At 37.4% G+C, this 18,202-nt stretch overlaps 1 protein-coding gene across 3 annotated transcripts in view; it reads left to right on the top strand.

Annotated features, from left to right (window-relative positions):
- LOC149574932 (protein kinase family protein / protein phosphatase 2C (PP2C) family protein) overlaps positions 1 to 18,202 on the top strand; it is a 91,970-nt gene that overhangs the window by 34,370 nt on the left and 39,398 nt on the right. Inside the window, exons 2-5 of one of the 3 annotated variants that reach the window (XM_089814786.1) lie at positions 262 to 379; positions 585 to 751; positions 15,559 to 15,626; positions 15,750 to 15,973. In XM_089814786.1, the coding sequence (XP_089670912.1) occupies positions 262 to 379; positions 585 to 751; positions 15,559 to 15,626; positions 15,750 to 15,973 (577 nt within the window). Of the gene's footprint in view, positions 1 to 261; positions 380 to 557; positions 752 to 15,558; positions 15,627 to 15,749; positions 15,974 to 18,202 lie in introns of all 3 variants that reach the window. The other 2 variants (XM_089814785.1, XM_089814787.1) reach the window with 2 other exon arrangements.

Below are 18,202 nucleotides of genomic sequence, written 5' to 3'. Positions count from 1 at the left end.
GCCATGCACCCTTTCGGATACTACTCTACCCGTCAGCTACAATATAGAATTTACCGACAATAGTTTCTATGTTCATGAATGAGACTTGAAGAAAACCTTTTGAAGTAATAATTTTTATTTAGTTTACAATGTATGAATTTCTGTTATAAAAGGTCCCTCTGGTTATATATGATAAAGGAATATATTGAAGTCCATAAACAATTCTTCCCACTATCTTGTTTGTATACTATTCAAAGTGCTAGCTGTTGTCCTTTTTTTCAGGTTCTGAAAGCATTGTCTATGAAGCAAGATTGGAAGGCGAGAGGGTGGCAGCCAAAAAACCCATCTTATCCACTACAGATGACCTGAATCGTTTTCATAAAGAATTGCAAATGTTATGGTTGGTTATTAAATTACTATTTATGTTTTGTTAATTTAGAATTAACTCTTATTTATTTATTTATTAATTATTTTGATTATTGGAAATGAGCACAGTTCCTTTCTTCTATATTTGGGATTGTTTTCCTTATCATAATATAATTCACTGGTTATTTACATACACAAATATTAACACATAGTTCTGCAACCCTATTTTCCTCGAGTAGCAAGCTCGATCATCCACGAATAGTTTCATTGTTGGCAGCACATGCAAGGCCACCGAACTACCTGTTCTTCTTTCCCTTCTATGAGAATGATAACTTAGCTGAAGCTTTGCATGCACAAGAATGGAATCCATCTGTGGAGAAAATATTGGCAATATCACGGCAGTTAGGTTAGTTTTTCTCAATACACTTTTCCTTGTATCGATGTCTTGCAGTTCACACATTTACACTAAGGTTTGAATAAAAGAATGTCTTGAGTTGAATTTAGTTTTTGTGCTTGTGAAAATTTCTGTATTCCATAGTGCCTACTCAATGTTAAGGTACATGCAACTTCCATGTCATTTCAGTAATGTCATTTCTCATTGATATTTGAACCAATTTATTTCTTTTATACAAACCTAGTTGGTCAATGCATTTTAGTGGGAAACCACGATGACATGTTAAACTGACTAGACAACTTTTCATTCTTTCTTCTTTCCTGATGTTCCTTTCATTCTGGATTTTTTGGCAAAGCATTATTATGTTAAATAATAAAATGCAATTGTTCACATGCTGATAGTTAATCAGCGTATAACATTTCATTTGTTCTTGTTTTCTGATTCTTTTTTTCTTGAGCAAACAATATTTTTGTTGATCGGTTACAGAAAAGTTTAAGGTTGGTCCATGACCTGGTGAGGCCACAAATGGGGTACCTCATCAAATGCAACAACAACAGCCCAGACCCACTAGCATGGTAGCCCAGCAAGGGCACAAAGCCTATGAGCACACTAACCCAGTGAGGGTCTGGCCCAGGAATGAACACCTGGGGAGCCACCAGCATGAACGCTGCAACAGTTAACAACCTGTGAGCACATTGGATTAGTGAAGGCACAAGCCTGTAAGCATGGTACCCCAGCAGGGATTTGAACCTTGGTTGCAATATCAACAATGCCAGACTATAACCATCACACTGTGGGAGGAATCCTTGAGCAAATGATTATTCTATTAGAGGACAAGAGGCGATTGTTTACATGCTGATAGTTAATCAGTCTATAACTACTTGAATAGTTCCTCGAGATAATTATTAGAGATAATGTTTAATTCTCAAGTCTACGAATGAGCCATTTTAATTCATCTAAAGTGTAAAAATGTTAACATTTCTGATTATATTTTTTGTGATCATAGCGAATTTAATGAAAAAATATGTCAATTTGGACATTAAGATTTGTTTCATTTTGGCATTGAAGAAGCTCAAAATGATTGTTGGAGGTGAAGAAAAAAGGGCAAAAGAAGCAAAATCTAAAGTTGTTTCTTATGGAAAGAAAGGACCAAGAAGGTGCTGCTCATTGTCTTTCCATTGTGGATGCATTAATTCCCATCTGCAAGAAAAATTAAAAAACTATAAATGAAGATTATGCAAATTTTCAAGGGGTTATTGCATGAGGAACTATCTGCACTAAAAGCGTGCACAGTTGAAATGTTGAAAGAGCCTAGAGATCATGATTGGAATAAAAAAAGGTAGACAGTGAATTTTCTTTTAATATTGTTCTCAACAGTATACATGAAGGGCTACCGCATCTTTATAACCAGCATATGCAACATGGAGAGAATATTTATTTAAAGGATTCTATTGGGCTGCTCTTGTAGGTAGTAATATGAGAAATAGCAGTTATATAAAATCAATCATAGATCATAGACTGATAGAATACTCAGCAAGTCACTGAGTATGCTCAGAAAGTTTTGGTGGGCAAGCATTTGCCATGTAAACTTGCAGGTTTGTTGAGCCCAAGTTTTAGGTGACTCATAGGTGGAAAATCACACATTTATTCACTGAAACTTGGTGGGAACATGCTTGGAACTTGGAAAAGACACTAAACATGTTTTTTTTTGCCAAGCTACTCATCCTTAGATATCTGCAGATATAGCTCACACAACAGTTGAGCATCCTTAAGAGAGATTTGAAAGGATTTTACTGTGTATTAGAAGAATAGATTTGATAAATTTTGTGTTTTTAGGTTATTTTTCTTTTCATTTTTTTCCCCAATCATGTATATTAGTTCAAATCACTGTTTTAAAAAAAAAAATACTGTCTGTGATGGTATTTAAATATACTATAGGTTATATATGATGGCATTCAGCTCTGCATTAGGTTTAGCATCAGCTAGTGGACATTCTGTTGGAAACAAAAACCCTCTAGGAAATATGCTGTAAAGGGACTAGTATTGGGGAGTGCAGTTTATCACTTATGCATCTAGAAGCCTAATGGCGACACTTATTGCTCATATACTAATTGGTGACATTCCTAACTGTCATACCAAGTGGTGCAGGAGCACCCGCATAAAGTATTTAGGTCAAAGTTTTATATAAAGTATTTAGGTCAAGTAGGTCAAGTTTTATGTATTTAGGTCAAGTTTTATGCATGAGCCGACTTGAGAAATTTATCTTGATTTCGTAATTAGGATAAGATAATTTTCTTGGGATTTGTACAAATCATTGTGGGGTCATTCTTCCCCATTCTATACTAATCTAGAATTTTCTATTTTGTAATAATCTAGAATTTTCCATAGACCGTCTTAGCAAGTATAAATAGAGTTTTAGGTTTAGGTTTAGGTCAGGCTTGAGAGCAAAGTTTCTGGAAACAAAGTTACGAAGAGAAGAAATCTGCAGGAAGAGCTAATGTATGTACGGTTCATTTGATAAATTAAATAGAAGAATTTTATAATCTGTCTCTTGTTGGTGCTAGTTCCTATTGCTATTGTGTTTGCTTCCGTTGTGTTTTACGGCTAGTTCCTATTGCTATTGTGTTTGCTTCCGTTGTGTTTTACCTCTGCATCATTTTTGGTATCAGAGCTCAGCAAAAGGTCTGGGCAAAGGTGAATTGTGAGTTTGTGTTTCTTGTGACAAGTGTTGGGAAGAGAACCTATAGAGTGGCCACAAGGCTAGGTTGAGTGGAGAGAACCTAGATAGGAGACAATGGTCGCAAGAGAAGATTTATCTCATGATCAGAAGATACTTTTAGATGTATGGGTTTCATATTGTAATTTTCAGAAAAAGAAAAGAGAGGAAGAGGAAAAAAAGAAAAGAGAAGAGGAAGCTAGAATGAATCAAGAGATAGAAGAGAAAATGAGATTCCTAATGAGGAAACTTAAAAAAGGGGAAGAAAATTTATTGAGACTAAAAGAGTAGTTGAAGAAAAATATGGAGAAAGAAAATAGTGATCTGAAGAAACAATTCTTTGAGGTTATAGAAGCTTGTGAAGATGGAATAGAGAACTCGGTTGCCATTGAAGAGAAGATTTGTCCATTGGAAGGACAAAATGAACAAATAGATGCTAATATGAAAAGTTTGCAACAAATAGTTGTTGCTGAACCTAATGATAAAAAGGTTCTTGAAGATAGGAAAGAGGTTGAAGTGGTAATTGTTGATGAGCCTTGTGATGAAAAAGAGGTGGATGTGTTGGTTCTTGATGGAACCAAGAGATGGCATTTGAGGTTAAGAAAGAAAGTGGTATAGCCTATCAAAAGGATATTGGCAGCAAGGAAGAAGACTTGTGATGAAGCTAAGAGGATAGAGGAGGCTCCAATAGTGATGAATTTGTCTCCAAGCATGAAGATATTGCAGCATAAAGACATCACATCGAAGGACATAGCAATTGCTATAGTAACCCAAATTGGTGAAGTCATATTCAATGAGGTTCCATCTAATCCATTCATGGTAGGTTTGCAGGAGTTCCATCTAAATATGGAAAAGGTTTACGCACATATGATAGTTGATTTGGATACTAGTCAAGAGTACAAATAGAAAATACCAAAGAATTGAAGGCACGAAAGAGGAAGGCCAATCCAAGGGACTTGGATTCTATTGTCCCCAGGAGTATGGTGCAGGAGCACCCACATAAAGTATTTAGGTCAAAGTTTTATATAAAGTATTTAGGTCAAGTTTTATGTATTTAGGTCAAGTAGGTCAAGTTATATGTATTTAGGTCAAGTTTTATGCATGAGCCGACTTGAGAAATTTATCTTGATTTCGTAATTAGGATAAGATAATTTTCTTGGGATTTGTACAGATCATTGTGGGGTCATTCTTCCCCATTCTATACTAATCTAGAATTTTCTATTTTGTAATAATCTATAATTTTCCATAGACCGTCTTAGCAAGTATAAATAGAGTTTTAGGTTTAGGTTTAGGTCAGGCTTGAGAGCAAAGTTTTTGGAAACAAAGTTACGAAGAGAAGAAATCTGCAGGAAGAGCTAATGTATGTACGGTTCATTTGATAAATTAAATAGAAGAATTTTATAATCTGTCTCTTGCTGGTGCTAGTTCCTATTGCTATTGTGTTTGCTTCCATTTTGTTTTACCGCTAGTTCCTATTGCTATTGTGTTTGCTTCCGTTGTGTTTTACCTCTGCATCACCAAGCTTGTGTGAAAATGCCACACAAGAGGCAAAATAAGTTATCCATTGAATATATAGTAAAACCAAGAAGAATATAAGAAAAATGATTTCCAGGGAAGCACACTAAAAAATAATAGTTGGAAGAAAAATGCTGAGATGAAAAAGAAAGCTTGGTCCAAACTTTTTTGGTAGTCCAGAGAACAACAAATTAAATTGCAAAAATTCAATATATTATGCAAACTAGCTAAAGAAAATGAAATCTTCCAAAAAAACATTTATGAAACTGCAATACAAACTAAAGCTTAATTGAAAGCAATAATGATCTGCATGAAGATAGCAATCTTTGAGAAGAGATGCAGAGCTACAATAGTATAATTTTTACATTTGGAAGACAATTGTTTATGCCTATTAATATTTTAGTAGAGATTGAATAGTCTTAAAGTAAAAACAATGCAATTCGCCTTGGATTTTGAAAAACATGTGAAAAATTGTTAGAATCTGAAAAGATTAATAACCCAGAAAACTAGTGCAAAGAGTAAATATCTAAACTATGAATGCAAATGATACAAAATCAAAATAGCATCATAGAGTTAGTCTCCAAGAGAGTAATGCAAATGCTGGAAGCAAAATAGCATTAAGAGGATGCAAAAACAAGAGATGCAAATACAAGCCAGGTAGCATGCTTATATAGGCTAGGAAGAGGGAGGAGGTGTCAACACCAACCAATGAGGAGCAACCATCTATCGGACTAAAGCTAGAAAAGTATCTTCCCAAGATAGCTAATGGATGCTCACATGTAGGAAGGTGACACCTCACAACCATTCACCTAATAAGACATGCTTTATTAACCTAAGCGAGATTATTAAAAAGTGTAGGAAAAACCTAGCAAAATAGGAAAAATAAAAAACTACACTAACACCCCCCCATAAGCGAAGCTTAGGTGGATGTAGAAATGGGTCCCGGCAAGTCAAGCCTGATGAGGTACCCATGTACATAAGATTTCTCAAAAGAGAGAGAAAAGAGACCCCCCCACAAAAAAGTCAAGACTCCGAGTGAGAGGAAGAGGGCCCCCCAAAAGATGAAGCATCCCGCACCCCCAACAAAGCTCGCAAATGAAGGAACTTGCTCTCAGTGAAGGGTTTGGTGAAGATATCAGCAACTTGCTCGGAAGTCGAACAATAGCGAAGGTCAATGACATGACCATGGATGAGCTCCCGGATGTAGTGCATGTGGACCTCTATGTGTTTGGTCCGTTGATGATGAACTGGATTCCGTGAGATCTGAATGGCACTCTGGTTGTCACAAAATATGACTGATGGCCGTCTGATCTGGATACCGAACTTAGTGAGAAGATGTTGAATCCAAATGGCCTCAGTGGCGGCATTTACAGCCCCCCGGTACTCAGCCTCAGTAGAAGACAAAGCAATAGCAGACTGCTTTTTGCTTGACCAACAAACAGGGCCTGACCCAAGTGAGAAGCTATACCCTGAAGTAGACTTGCGATCCTCAGAATCACCTGCCCAATCTGAATCTGTGTAGCCCACCAAATCAAGCTCAATACCTGCTGCGTAGTGAATCCCACAACTATGAGAACCCTGAATGTAGTGAAGGATCCGCTTGGCTGCTTTCCAGTGTAACTCATGGGGCTCCTGCATGAATCGAGAGACCATGCCTACAGCATAGGAGATGTCAGGTCTCGTATGAGTCAGATAAATGAGACTCCCAACAAGTTGGCGGTACAAAGTGCCATCAACAAGTGGAGAAGAACATTGAGCCTCAAGTTTGACTCCAGAAAGGAAGGGAGTCGGAGCAGGCTTACAGTCAGCCATATGAAACCTCGAGAGTAAATCTAGAGCATACTTGGATTGTGTGATGGTGATCCCAGAAGGAGACTGAAGGATCTCAATCCCGAGAAAGTAATGCAACAAGCCCAAGTCAGTCATCAAAAAACTGTCCTGAAGGGCCACTTTGACAGCCTTAATGGTGGGTGAAGAACTTCCTGTGATCAGCAAGTCATCAACATACAAAACCAAAAATAGAAGTGAATCACCCTGTTGCAAAATGTACACATTAGGATCAGAATGGCACCGAGTGAACCCAACTGATAGAAGGAAGGAGTCCATCTTGGCATACCAGGCCCGAGGAGCCTGTTTGAGGCCATAGAGAGACTTTCGAAGACGACACACAAGTGAAGAATCCTGAAGGAAGCCCTGTGGCTGCTCCATGTAGATCTCCTCATGAAGGTCACCATGAAGAAAAGCACTCTTCACATCCATCTGATGTACTTCCCAACGATTAGCTGCAGCAACGGCAAGAACAATTCGAATGGAATTCATTCGGGCAACTGGCGCAAAAGTCTCAGAGTAGTCAATCTCAGGAACCTGGGAGAATCCTTTGGCGACCAAGCGAGCCTTGTGTTTGTCAACTGACCCATCTGCTGCAAATTTTGTCCGATAGATCCACTTACATCGAACAAGTTTTCTTCCTTTAGGAAGAGGGACAAGATCCCAAGTGTGGTTCCTCATCAAGGAACTATACTCTTCCTGCATAGCTGTATCCCACTCAGAAATACCAGAAGCCTCATGAAAGGACTGTGGATCTGAGGCAGTAGCAATGAAGACATGTGGAGCATCCTGGAATTGTGAACGAGGTCGCCTGGTGTCTGATGGATCCCCAACCCAATCACTTGCAGACTGCAAGGTCTGTCTAGCCCAAAGTGGGCAAGAAGATGGAGAATCTGGAGGGGAATCATTAACCTCTGAATGATGACTAGGAGAGGAAGGAGGTGAGTTCTCTGAATCACTTTCTGCATCAGAAGTAGAGGTAGAAGACTGTTCAGGTGAATCTGACTCATCAAAAGATCTGTCATGTATTCCAAGTGACTCTAATGTCAAGGTAGAAGGAGTTGGAGAAGTGATAGAAAGTGAGCTTGAAGATCCCTCCTCAAACTGAACACTCCTCTCAATGAATAACTCATGTGTAGTAGGGTGGAGCAACCGATAACCCTTCACACCATCAGGATAACCTACAAATATGCAAGGTCTGCTTTGCGGATCCAAGGCCTTACGTTTCTCTGTAGGAATGTGGGCCCATGCAGGGGAGCCAAAAACTCGAAAGTGCTTAACTGATGGTTTTCGACCGCTCCAAGCTTCAAAAGGAGTAACTCCCTTCAAGGCTCGGTGAGGAACACGGTTTTGGATATAACAAGCATAGTTAAATACTGTGGTGCAAGAGATCTAGAGTGAATCATACAGTTTGCCATTTCCTTCAAGGATCTATTCTTCCGTTCTGCAACACCATTTTGCTGAGGATTGTATGGAACTGAGTGCTGTAAATCAATCCCCTCTGAAGTGCAAAATCTTTCAAACCGATGGTTGACATACTCACCACCATTGTCTGTGCGCAAAACCTTGATGGCTTTCCTAGATTGCTTTTCTACAAAATTTTTGAAGTCTTGAAAATGATCAAATACCTCTGACTTCTATTTGAGAAAGTACACCCATGTATATCGAGAAAGGTCATCAATGAATGTGAGGACATATCGGGCCCTGCTGAAAGAACATATCGGGCCCTGCTGAAAGAAGGATGTTGAAATGGACCAGCCAAATCACTGTGAACTAACTCTAGTATTTGTGAAGCTCTCCATGCCTTACTTTTGTCAAACTTTTCCTTAGGATGCTTACCAAGAATGCAACCTTGGCAAACACCTCCTGAGAATTGAACCGAAGGCAACCCTGTGACCATGCTCTGCTGGTTGAGCTAATGCAAATAGCGGAAGTTAAGATGGCCAAACCGCTCATGCCATAATTTACTCACATCATTAGAGTGAGTGAGCAAAACAGATGGAGGATCAGGAACAAAGTGAGAAAACCGATAGAGCCGTGACTGATGATCTGCTCTCCCAACTGCAACTACAGAATCACTATGCAACTCACGTATCTCCACTGAATCAGGAGTGAACTCAACCCGCTTGCCTAAACCTGTGTGAGTGATTTGGTATATTGATAGGAGATTAGTTGATAATGAGGGTACACAAAGAACATCATGGAATGTGCCATCCCCCACATCAACAGACCCTCTCCCACACACCTCAATAGGGGCGTCATCACCCATCAAAATAGAAGGCATAGTACATGGCTCCAAGGATTCAAGTTCTTCCTTAGATGAAGCCATGTGGTGTGAAGCACCCGAATCAAGAACCCAAGTGGATGGTGAGGAAGCAACTGCAACAAGAGCTTTGCCCTTTCCTTTCCCCTTGTTGTTTTCTTTTGCCTTGTTAGACTCTTCATTAGAACTTTGTTTGATAGACTCAGGAACACTAATATTATTCTTCTCAAGAATGTATGTCAAGTGATCAATTTGTTTCTTCAAACATTTATGTTCATCATGACCAGGGCTTTTACAATAGGCACATTTAACCTTTTCTTTCTTAGGCTTATCGCCCTTAGAGGATGAGGTATCAATAGTTGCTTTTGAAGCAATTGGTATCTGATCCTTCTTTTCCTCACTATTATTTTGTTTCTCATCCTTACTATTGTTGTTACTACTTTGTCCTTTTTGTTCTTTTGTGCCTTGGTTGGTTGCTAAGGCATGTGACTTAGAGGACTTAAGAGTGCCCATCTGGATTAGCTTGTCCTGTTCTCGAGTGAGATTGACAGCAAAATCATCTAGAGATGGCATGGTGAATTGAGTACCAAGTGCACCCTTAGTAGCATAGAAGGTAGAGACAAACACAGAATATTCTGAACTTAGCTTAGAGAGAATACTGAGAATCAGTTGTTCATCTTTCTTTTCAATTCCACATTGTTTTAACTGCAGCCTTAGTGATTTCAATTTGGTGAAGAAATCTTGGATTGTGTTGAAATTGCCTGGACTCAAACTAATTAATTCATTTTCCAACATATGACCCCTCATTGAATCTTGTGTGCCAAATAATGTTTCTAGCTTTGTCCATACTTCATTTGGTGTATCCAAAGACTCAATGTGAAATAGCAAGTCAGGAGAAACAGACAAACACAGTGTTCCATATGCCTCATCACATTTGTTAAACCACTTAGGCTTGTCTTCATCTTTAGCAGGTTCAGTTTCAAGTCCCATAGTTATCCTATTTAATCCAGCTTTCCTTAAGTGAATTATCATGCGTGATTTCCACTCAAAGTAATTGTATGGAGTTAGGATGGGCATATTTGTTTGATCCACGATGAAGAAATGCAAAGAAATGCTAAAAAGAAGAGAACCCAGCCACGCCAATGCCCCCCCCTTTTTACTCAATCAAAGAACCCCCCCCAAAGAAATATGATTTGGCACTTTATTTTAGTGCATTTACAACTACCACTAGAAAGAGATACTTAGTGGTTTTGATTTCAATGCATTACAAACCCTCATGAAGAGCATATGCTAAAAGTGAAACTTGGGCACAATAATCAAGGAAACAAACAGCACCACTGCGATCTACTCGAAAAATCATGCACTTTCAAAAAAAAAATCGCCTCGATACGAGGTCGTATGAGAAAGTTATGATCCTCTGAAGTTTCCAAAACGAGAACTGTGCATAGTCACGGCTGAGAATCTGCAATTTCTGAAGAATTCATGCATGAAAATCAAAAAATAACTCCACTAGTGGATAGAGCACAAAAAAATAGCCAAGTTCATAACAAGAATCATCAAAATCGGAGTCTGTATGAGCAAGAACGAGACATTTGAAAACTGCATTCAAATTTGCGGCTGCCAACGGAGAGGGGTATGGCTGTAGCTTTGCATGCTCGATTTTGAAAAATATACAGCTTGCATGCAAAATCTAAAAGATACCCAGATGGTTTTTCGGGGCTGCGAACAAAACCGAGAAAGTGTTTTTCTTGCTGATGAACAGAAGATGTTGCTGTAGTGTAAATCAGACACCTTTAACAGTAAAAAACGGCTCCAAAATTCAGAAAACGACCCCAGCAACCAAAATATGACATGCAAATGCTGGATCAGCTTCTTAAGTCCATCAATGACATGTTGGAACCTACAAAACTAATTGAAGACTCCAAATATGCAAGTTGGTTGTCAGATTTGAGATTGAAACCCCAGAGAAAAACTATTTTTGTCAAAACTTTTCTGATTCTCAGGATCATCAAAAGATGCAAGAGAAGAGCATACTTCGTTTTTCAAAAAACTACAATAAAGTTTATTTGCCCCCCCCCCCCCCCCCGAATCTCTCAAATAAGGAAACTAAAATCTACTCTTGCACATAGAAAAGCTCTGATACCATGTTATAATCTGAAAAGATTAATAACTCAGAAAACTAGTGCAAAGAGTAAATATCTAAACTATGAATGCAAATGATACAAAATCAAAATAGCATCATAGAGTTAGTCTCCAAGAGAGTAATGCAAATGCTGGAAGCAAAATAGCATTAAGAGGATGCAAAAACAAGAGATGCAAATACAAGCCAGGTAGCATGCTTATATAGGCTAGGAAGAGGGAGGAGGTGTCAACACCAACCAATGAGGAGCAACCATCTATCGGACTAAAGATAGAAAAGTATCTTCCCAAGATAGCTAATGGATGCTCACATGTAGGAAGGTGACACCTCACAACCATTCACCTAATAAGACATGCTTTATTAACCTAAGCGAGATTATTAAAAAGTGTAGGAAAACCCTAGCAAAATAGGAAAAATAAAAAACTACACTAACAAAAATGTCATGAAGTTCAGAGGTTTTGTTGTTGTTACATGAAACTTATAAAATGAGAAAGTTTTAATTTGTCAGAAAATTTGAAAATTTTAAATTTTTTGTATTTTGCAAATTTGATTTTTCTCAGGGATTTTTTCTCCTCTTTGCTGGAGAGGATCTATTGAATAGATTTCAACAAGGTTTTATCATGATCCACGTGTCCTAAATTTTCAATTACATTTCAGTGGGGTCATTTTGAGCTATAGCTGTCAAAATTACAGCACCAAGTATAGTCCCAGCAAGGTGATATATAATTTTTTTGATATTTAATCAAGGCGTTGTCTTGGACTATTACCTGTATTATTTTGATCTTTTAGAGAAGTAATAAAGTCTATTGCTTCTAGTTCTGATTCCCAATTAATATAAGAACTACATAGTGCAGAAGTTATTCTCTCTGACTTGTGTGGGATAGCTCTCAACAATTCATTTTTACAGATTGCGAATGTTCTGGATTAAGGTAAAAACAGATTGCCAAAATCTTGTCATAAATATCCTAGTTGTTCAACAACATGAAAATAATTTAGTTGGTAAATTATTCAAATTTATCAAATAAATCTGAAGGGCAATCAAGGTGCCAAAATCCAAAAGTTTTTGACATGCTCTCATTTGTTTTTTTTAAGCTCTGATTTGCAGCTTGTCACATTTTATTTTCCAACCAATAAACATTTCTTCCTTAGCAGCCAATAGCTCATGCATCTGTTGTTGTCCTATAGCATCTTTCCTCTCCATAAGATAATTCTTCAACCAGACTGTTTTTGGATTTGGAAAAATTATCCCGCATTTGAGTAATTTGTTAAATGAATAATGAGGATGGGGAGAGATGGGGTGAATTAGTTATAAATAAACAATTTCCTTCACTTTTCTAATCAGGTGAATACTTAAAACAATAAAAAACTTACAACAGATATGAACATGAGAGCACAAAACCAATAACATAATGAACACTGCAATTTATGTGGAAATCCAAACTAGGAAAAACCATGGAGAAGTTAATTCTCATGAAATGGACACCGGTTGAGCTGACACCAATTAAGGTGATTTTACAGAAGGGCTCATTGTCTGTTTTCTCACTACAGGTAGTTCATTGCTGTTTGGGCTAACTACCCAGAAATATAAAAAGTTAACTATTGATACAAATAGGTTCACGGCCAATACAAATAGGCTTCTTGCCAGAATATAAGAAATGAGAACTGGGTCTACCACTGAAGTCACTGTCACTGATTCACTACAACACAAGAAAATATAATAGTCTACTATCGATTACAGTAACTCGTATATAAATCAACACACAGATCTTCCTCTGTTAGATTCGTATTCGCTTCGCATATAAGCTTTGCATCAATAATTATAATCGTCGCTCTTATACCATCTTATGCCAACATCAGTGTCGGCCCAATCCAATTTTAAATAGGTCACACCAAAGCATTCCTGCAGCAGTAAGGAATGAAATATGGACCACCTCGTTCAATGCAATACGCCTCACACAAATCAACACGCTACACCATTACCGAGATCTTTAGAACTAATAGATAGATCTATACATTACATGGTAAGTGCTAGGACTGAAGCACAACAAACAGTGTTTGAATAGGAATGAACCTAAACAAATGATCCACACAATGTTGCACAATAAATGGGACTAGCACCAACACGGATAAGATAAATATTTAAAGCACATCATCCAGTGCACGCTTTTATCGAAGCACCAAAACAAGTAACCTCATATAGTTCACATCTATGCATCAGATATGTTGACATTAATGACAACAACAATGATTGCATCAACCTTACATTCTAATAGAAACCTATTATACAAATGCGACAAACAAATAACATGGGATCGTTGATTTATCAGCAATAAGTTACAAAAAGATCAGCGATTTATTGTGAACTAGTGGCGAGAAAATTTGGTGATTACTAGTTGTCTAAAACTTCTCACGATAAGTTAAAAAATCACCGATTTATTGTTGATTATTGCCTCTATGCTTTCATCTATAGAACCATAGTTTGAAGACTCACCGAGCACTCGACAAGATTTGCCAAACTTGCAAGACTCTGAGCTGGCCAATCCAAGTTGACTAGATTCTTGAGGCAAGCTTGGCCAAGTCTTGGAAGCACTCAACCGAGGCCATGTCTTAGAGAGAACTTGGCCGAGTCCTATTCCAAAACTCCCTAATCTTAGGCATGGACTTTTGAGTCCTGAGTTCAGTCTTTTTTCGCGCTTGAACATAACATATATAGTAATAGAAATTTCAAATTTTGAGAGTTTGAGGGTCATATGATATGTGTAATGTTTGAATAATGAGAAATTGATAGTAGATGTTTATGTTCTCTAAATGTGTTGTTTTCTTTTCATTTTTGTGTAATTATGAGAGCCTTTTTTACCGAGTCTGTGCTGAGTTTTTGCTGTCTTCTTGCTAAGCTCCAAGTCCTAAGTCCATGTCAAAATCCTGGGTTGCCTAGTCGAGTCTGAGTTTAAGTTTTCAAACTATGCATAGTGTGAAAATTTTGAATTATACAAATACGCCCACTTCTATGGAATTACATTTTGTATTTACTAGGAATGATCTGATATACATGTTGGGGATGCATTATGCAGGGCCTAGGCCACTTTTGTGAAGTCACATTTTTAAAAATCACTTCTCAGCCTTATATGAGTGATTCTGTTGTTGTATCACAGTTTATGAGTGTTTCATCCATCACTTTAAGGACTTTGCAAAGATGATTCTCTGATATGTGAAAGCAATTCTTAGATTGGGCTCCTTCCCACTAGATGTGATAGTTTAAACTTCAGGGCTAAAATTCTTTAGATTGATCTGGTGACTATGATGATGGGATGTCTATGTTTTGCTATCCCTTTCTTTGGGTGTTTGTATGATTTCTTAGTGCATTTAGGAAAAAACTGCTCCTGTGTCATCATTGAAGGTAAAAATGATTTCTTAGCAAGGCTCATTGATGATCATATAAGCCATTTGAATGGATTGAAGAATAAAGAATGAAGTTTTGGCTACAAATGCAGTAGTTTGTGAAAGAAGAATTCTTAGTCACGTTGGGCTTGTGTAGGATGATCCTACAAGATCATTTTTTGATAATCAAGTTTTCATGTAGCTTTCAAAGAACGTTCCATTCTAGGAATAAGCATGTGGTAGATTATCATTTGAATAGAGAGCAGGTATTGGAATTGATGGTTTACAGTCCAAAAACCATGTCGTTTATATATTCATAAAAACTTAAGTGGAGAGAAATTTATGTAAAAGAAATCTCAATGTGAGTGGTAGTGGATTGATTTTTTTGAGGAGCTGTTTAAAATAATCTTTAATTTCAAAAACTGGGAATATAATTTCAAATTTTCTAGGTTCGTGAGAGTTTCTAATATCTATATGTGGGCCATGACGATACATGGAGATTAGGGTTGTTTATATTCTATTTGGCTTTACCTTCTTTGGCTCCTTCCATCTGCACCATTGTGTAATGTCATATAACTGTATGGCCTGTCATAGTGTGTAGTACAACTCCCTTATTATGTGTCCTTCCATTTTACCACGTGTAGTAATTTCATATCCTTATGATTAGGTTAAACAATCTTCATCTATCATATCATTGGGATTTGTTTTGGAATGGCCTCACTTCTCATGAGAGATAAGTTTAGTGTATGATAATCATTATTGATTGGTGATACGCTTTTAGTTGAATACTTTTTGCATTTTCTCAAAGATGCACTCTTCAAATTCTGATAGGTGTTAAGGATTGCTTCTAGAGACAACTCTATCTTGCTCTTTGCAGCTAATACTGTTTTGCATTTTTTTCAAAGATGTACTATTCAAATTCTGATAGGTGTTGAGGATTGCTTCTAGAGACACTTACAAATTTATACTGCTCTTTGCAGCTGAGGTGTTGCAATATCTTCACAATATTGGAATTGTCCACAGGGATGTCAAACCTGCAAATATTCTTGTATGAGTTTCTATTACTCATTGTAATCACTGTAATATATTTAATTTGTTTTCTTTATTAAATAATATATTTCATTATTGTAACACTGTCTTTGCTGAAGCAACTGGTATTTGATTTTCACAGCTCGACAGCAAAATGGATGCACATCTTACAGACTTTGGGCTAGCAGAATATGAAAAAGATCTTGAGGTTATCTCCTTACAAAATTGGAAGTCATCTGGGAAACCAACTGGGGGTTTTCATAAAAGAACAATGGTCGGAACACTTATTTATATGGCACCAGAAGTACTCAAAAAAGAAAAACACACCACGAAGTCTGATATTTATAGTTTTGCAGTCACAATCAAGTAAGTGAATCGATTTTAATTGAAGTGTATGAAAATAGTATTTTTAAACTCAACATTGCCATTGCTCCCTTCATATTAGAACTCTAAATAAACTTTGAAGTTTGAACTGTGTGGTCAATGAGACTTTTTGGCCAATGGAACTGTAATTCATGGATATTTATCATCACAGGCAATTGTCCTAACTAGGACCAATGACACAAATTTCTAATACAGCCACATTATATTAATGATTCAATCGATTTGTTTCTCTTTATTCTTGTGAATTGAGAAAACCCAAGGGATGTCCAAGAGAAAATACCCAAAACTTGGAAAATAAGAGCATCACTAAGTATCAGAACAGTCTATTGATAGCTAAGTTGGTTAGCAGAAAGCAGCATAAAGTCTATATGTAAGCAGAAGATATAGATTTCACCTGCCTTCCCTCAAACGAGAAAAAATGTGCTACATGACACACAACAGAGCTGTCCTCAGAAAGATATGAGAGTGGTCAAGGTCTAGATTCCCCCATCCTTGGAGGAGGTGATGACCTCCATGAGCCCACTGTTATGGATTTTGTCTCAAATGATACACCCGTGAACTGTGAGGGAAGCTTGCAGCAACTTCATTAGCATCATGCTCAGAGGACAGTTGTAAGGTCACGCTTCCTGACCAAAAAGGTTTGTACCTCAATATTGAGACTCTGCAAAAAGTCTTTTTCCCCATGCATGAGATGGAAATTAGATGCTGACCTCTAAAAGAAAAAGATGTGATCTGTAGATTTAAGGAAATTTTCCCTGGTTCCAAAATTTCAAGTTCTTATCGCAGGGAAAATAGAAGCCTTGAGAACTATAGACATTATTGTGTCTAATCATCAACAGCTATATCATGGAAAGTTTATTTTGAAACAGGAACAAGATTGAGCATTTGAAGGAGGATTTTGATTTCTGCAAAAGACAGGACTCTTCATGAAATACCAGTTCCTGGTTGCAATCAGTAGAATAACTCCTTGCTATTGTCCCAATCTGAATGTGCCTCTCATTGCTTCCCAGTGAATACTGATACTATTTCCTAGCTCACAGTTGGTCCTAACTCTCATGATTCTTGGATGGGGGTGATGTGTAGACTGGGGATAATTCTGTTGGTTAGATAGGAGATGGATTCTAGTCCAATTCTTTGTTGAATGCTTTTGACCATTGTTTGGGTGAAGCTCATTTTATTCTGGACAATTCCTGCACCAGGAAGGTTTCTAATGATGCTGATTGTCCTTTTGCCTATAACCAGTGGTTTTATGACGAATGTATTAATATTATATTACTTCCAATCTTTGGTGGAGAGCAAGAAAAATCTGTAGGGAGTTCCATCGTTCCTTGGTAAGTTCGTCTTTTTTTTTTGTTGAAAAACTTGTCTATTGGGTTTGATGGTACCAGAGGAAAACCTCGGCTTAGTCCCTACTTGGGTTAGGTTCCCAATGTTCCATTAGAATACTGGGACGAATAGGTCATTCATGGTATTGCCAATTCTTTTGGTTAGTTTCTAATCTATTGTCAAGGTCACAAAACTAATGAAATGCTTGGTTTTTGCTATATTTTGTGTTTGTATTGAGACAAATAGGGAGTTACCAAATGTGAGAAAGGTGTTTGGGTGAAAAAAATCCAATAAGTCTTTATAGATTTGCATGCATTTCCATAAAGCTGGGCACTTTTCTCATTCCTATGAAGGTTCCAATGAAGGTCAGCACATTCAGAAAAATGGCAGCACAATTCATCTTATGCTTGGGAAAGAGTATTAGAATGTTGTCAAATAGCAACCTGATATAAGGAATAAAAGAAAGGTTTGAAATTTTTTGGCAGTCAGTCCTGTGGGGGATGCAAGGGGATGTACCTTTAAGGACGAGAAATCTTGACTCACCTTTAAGGACAAGGGAAATCCTGACTATGTGTTGGTTGAATTTGACTATGCTTCTAAAACAGATAAGTTGGCCCTTGAGGATCAAACTTTAATTCTTCATACTTCCGTAGCAAGGTTTTGTTTTAAACCTCCATGATCGTGTCAGGGTTGTTCTTTTGTCAAGGCTCTATTGTTTTCTTGGGGCTTTTCTTTAGTTATTAAGCAAGTTTCTTTGTTGTCTTCTGTCTATTCTTGTTTTTGTGTTTTGGTCTCATGTTTCTATTGCTTTCTTATTATAAAAGGTTTTGGGTCCCTTTCAAAACCCTTGTTTGGTTCATAGCTCTGGTCAAAAGCGCTTATATT

The sequence above is a fragment of the Cupressus sempervirens genome, chromosome 2, assembly GCF_028749045.1.
Source record: "Cupressus sempervirens isolate cs-2001-9-10 chromosome 2, ASM2874904v1, whole genome shotgun sequence".
NCBI lineage: Eukaryota > Viridiplantae > Streptophyta > Pinopsida > Cupressales > Cupressaceae > Cupressus > Cupressus sempervirens.
Note: the sequence above shows the minus strand (reverse complement) of the source record. Positions and strands in the feature narration are given on the sequence as shown.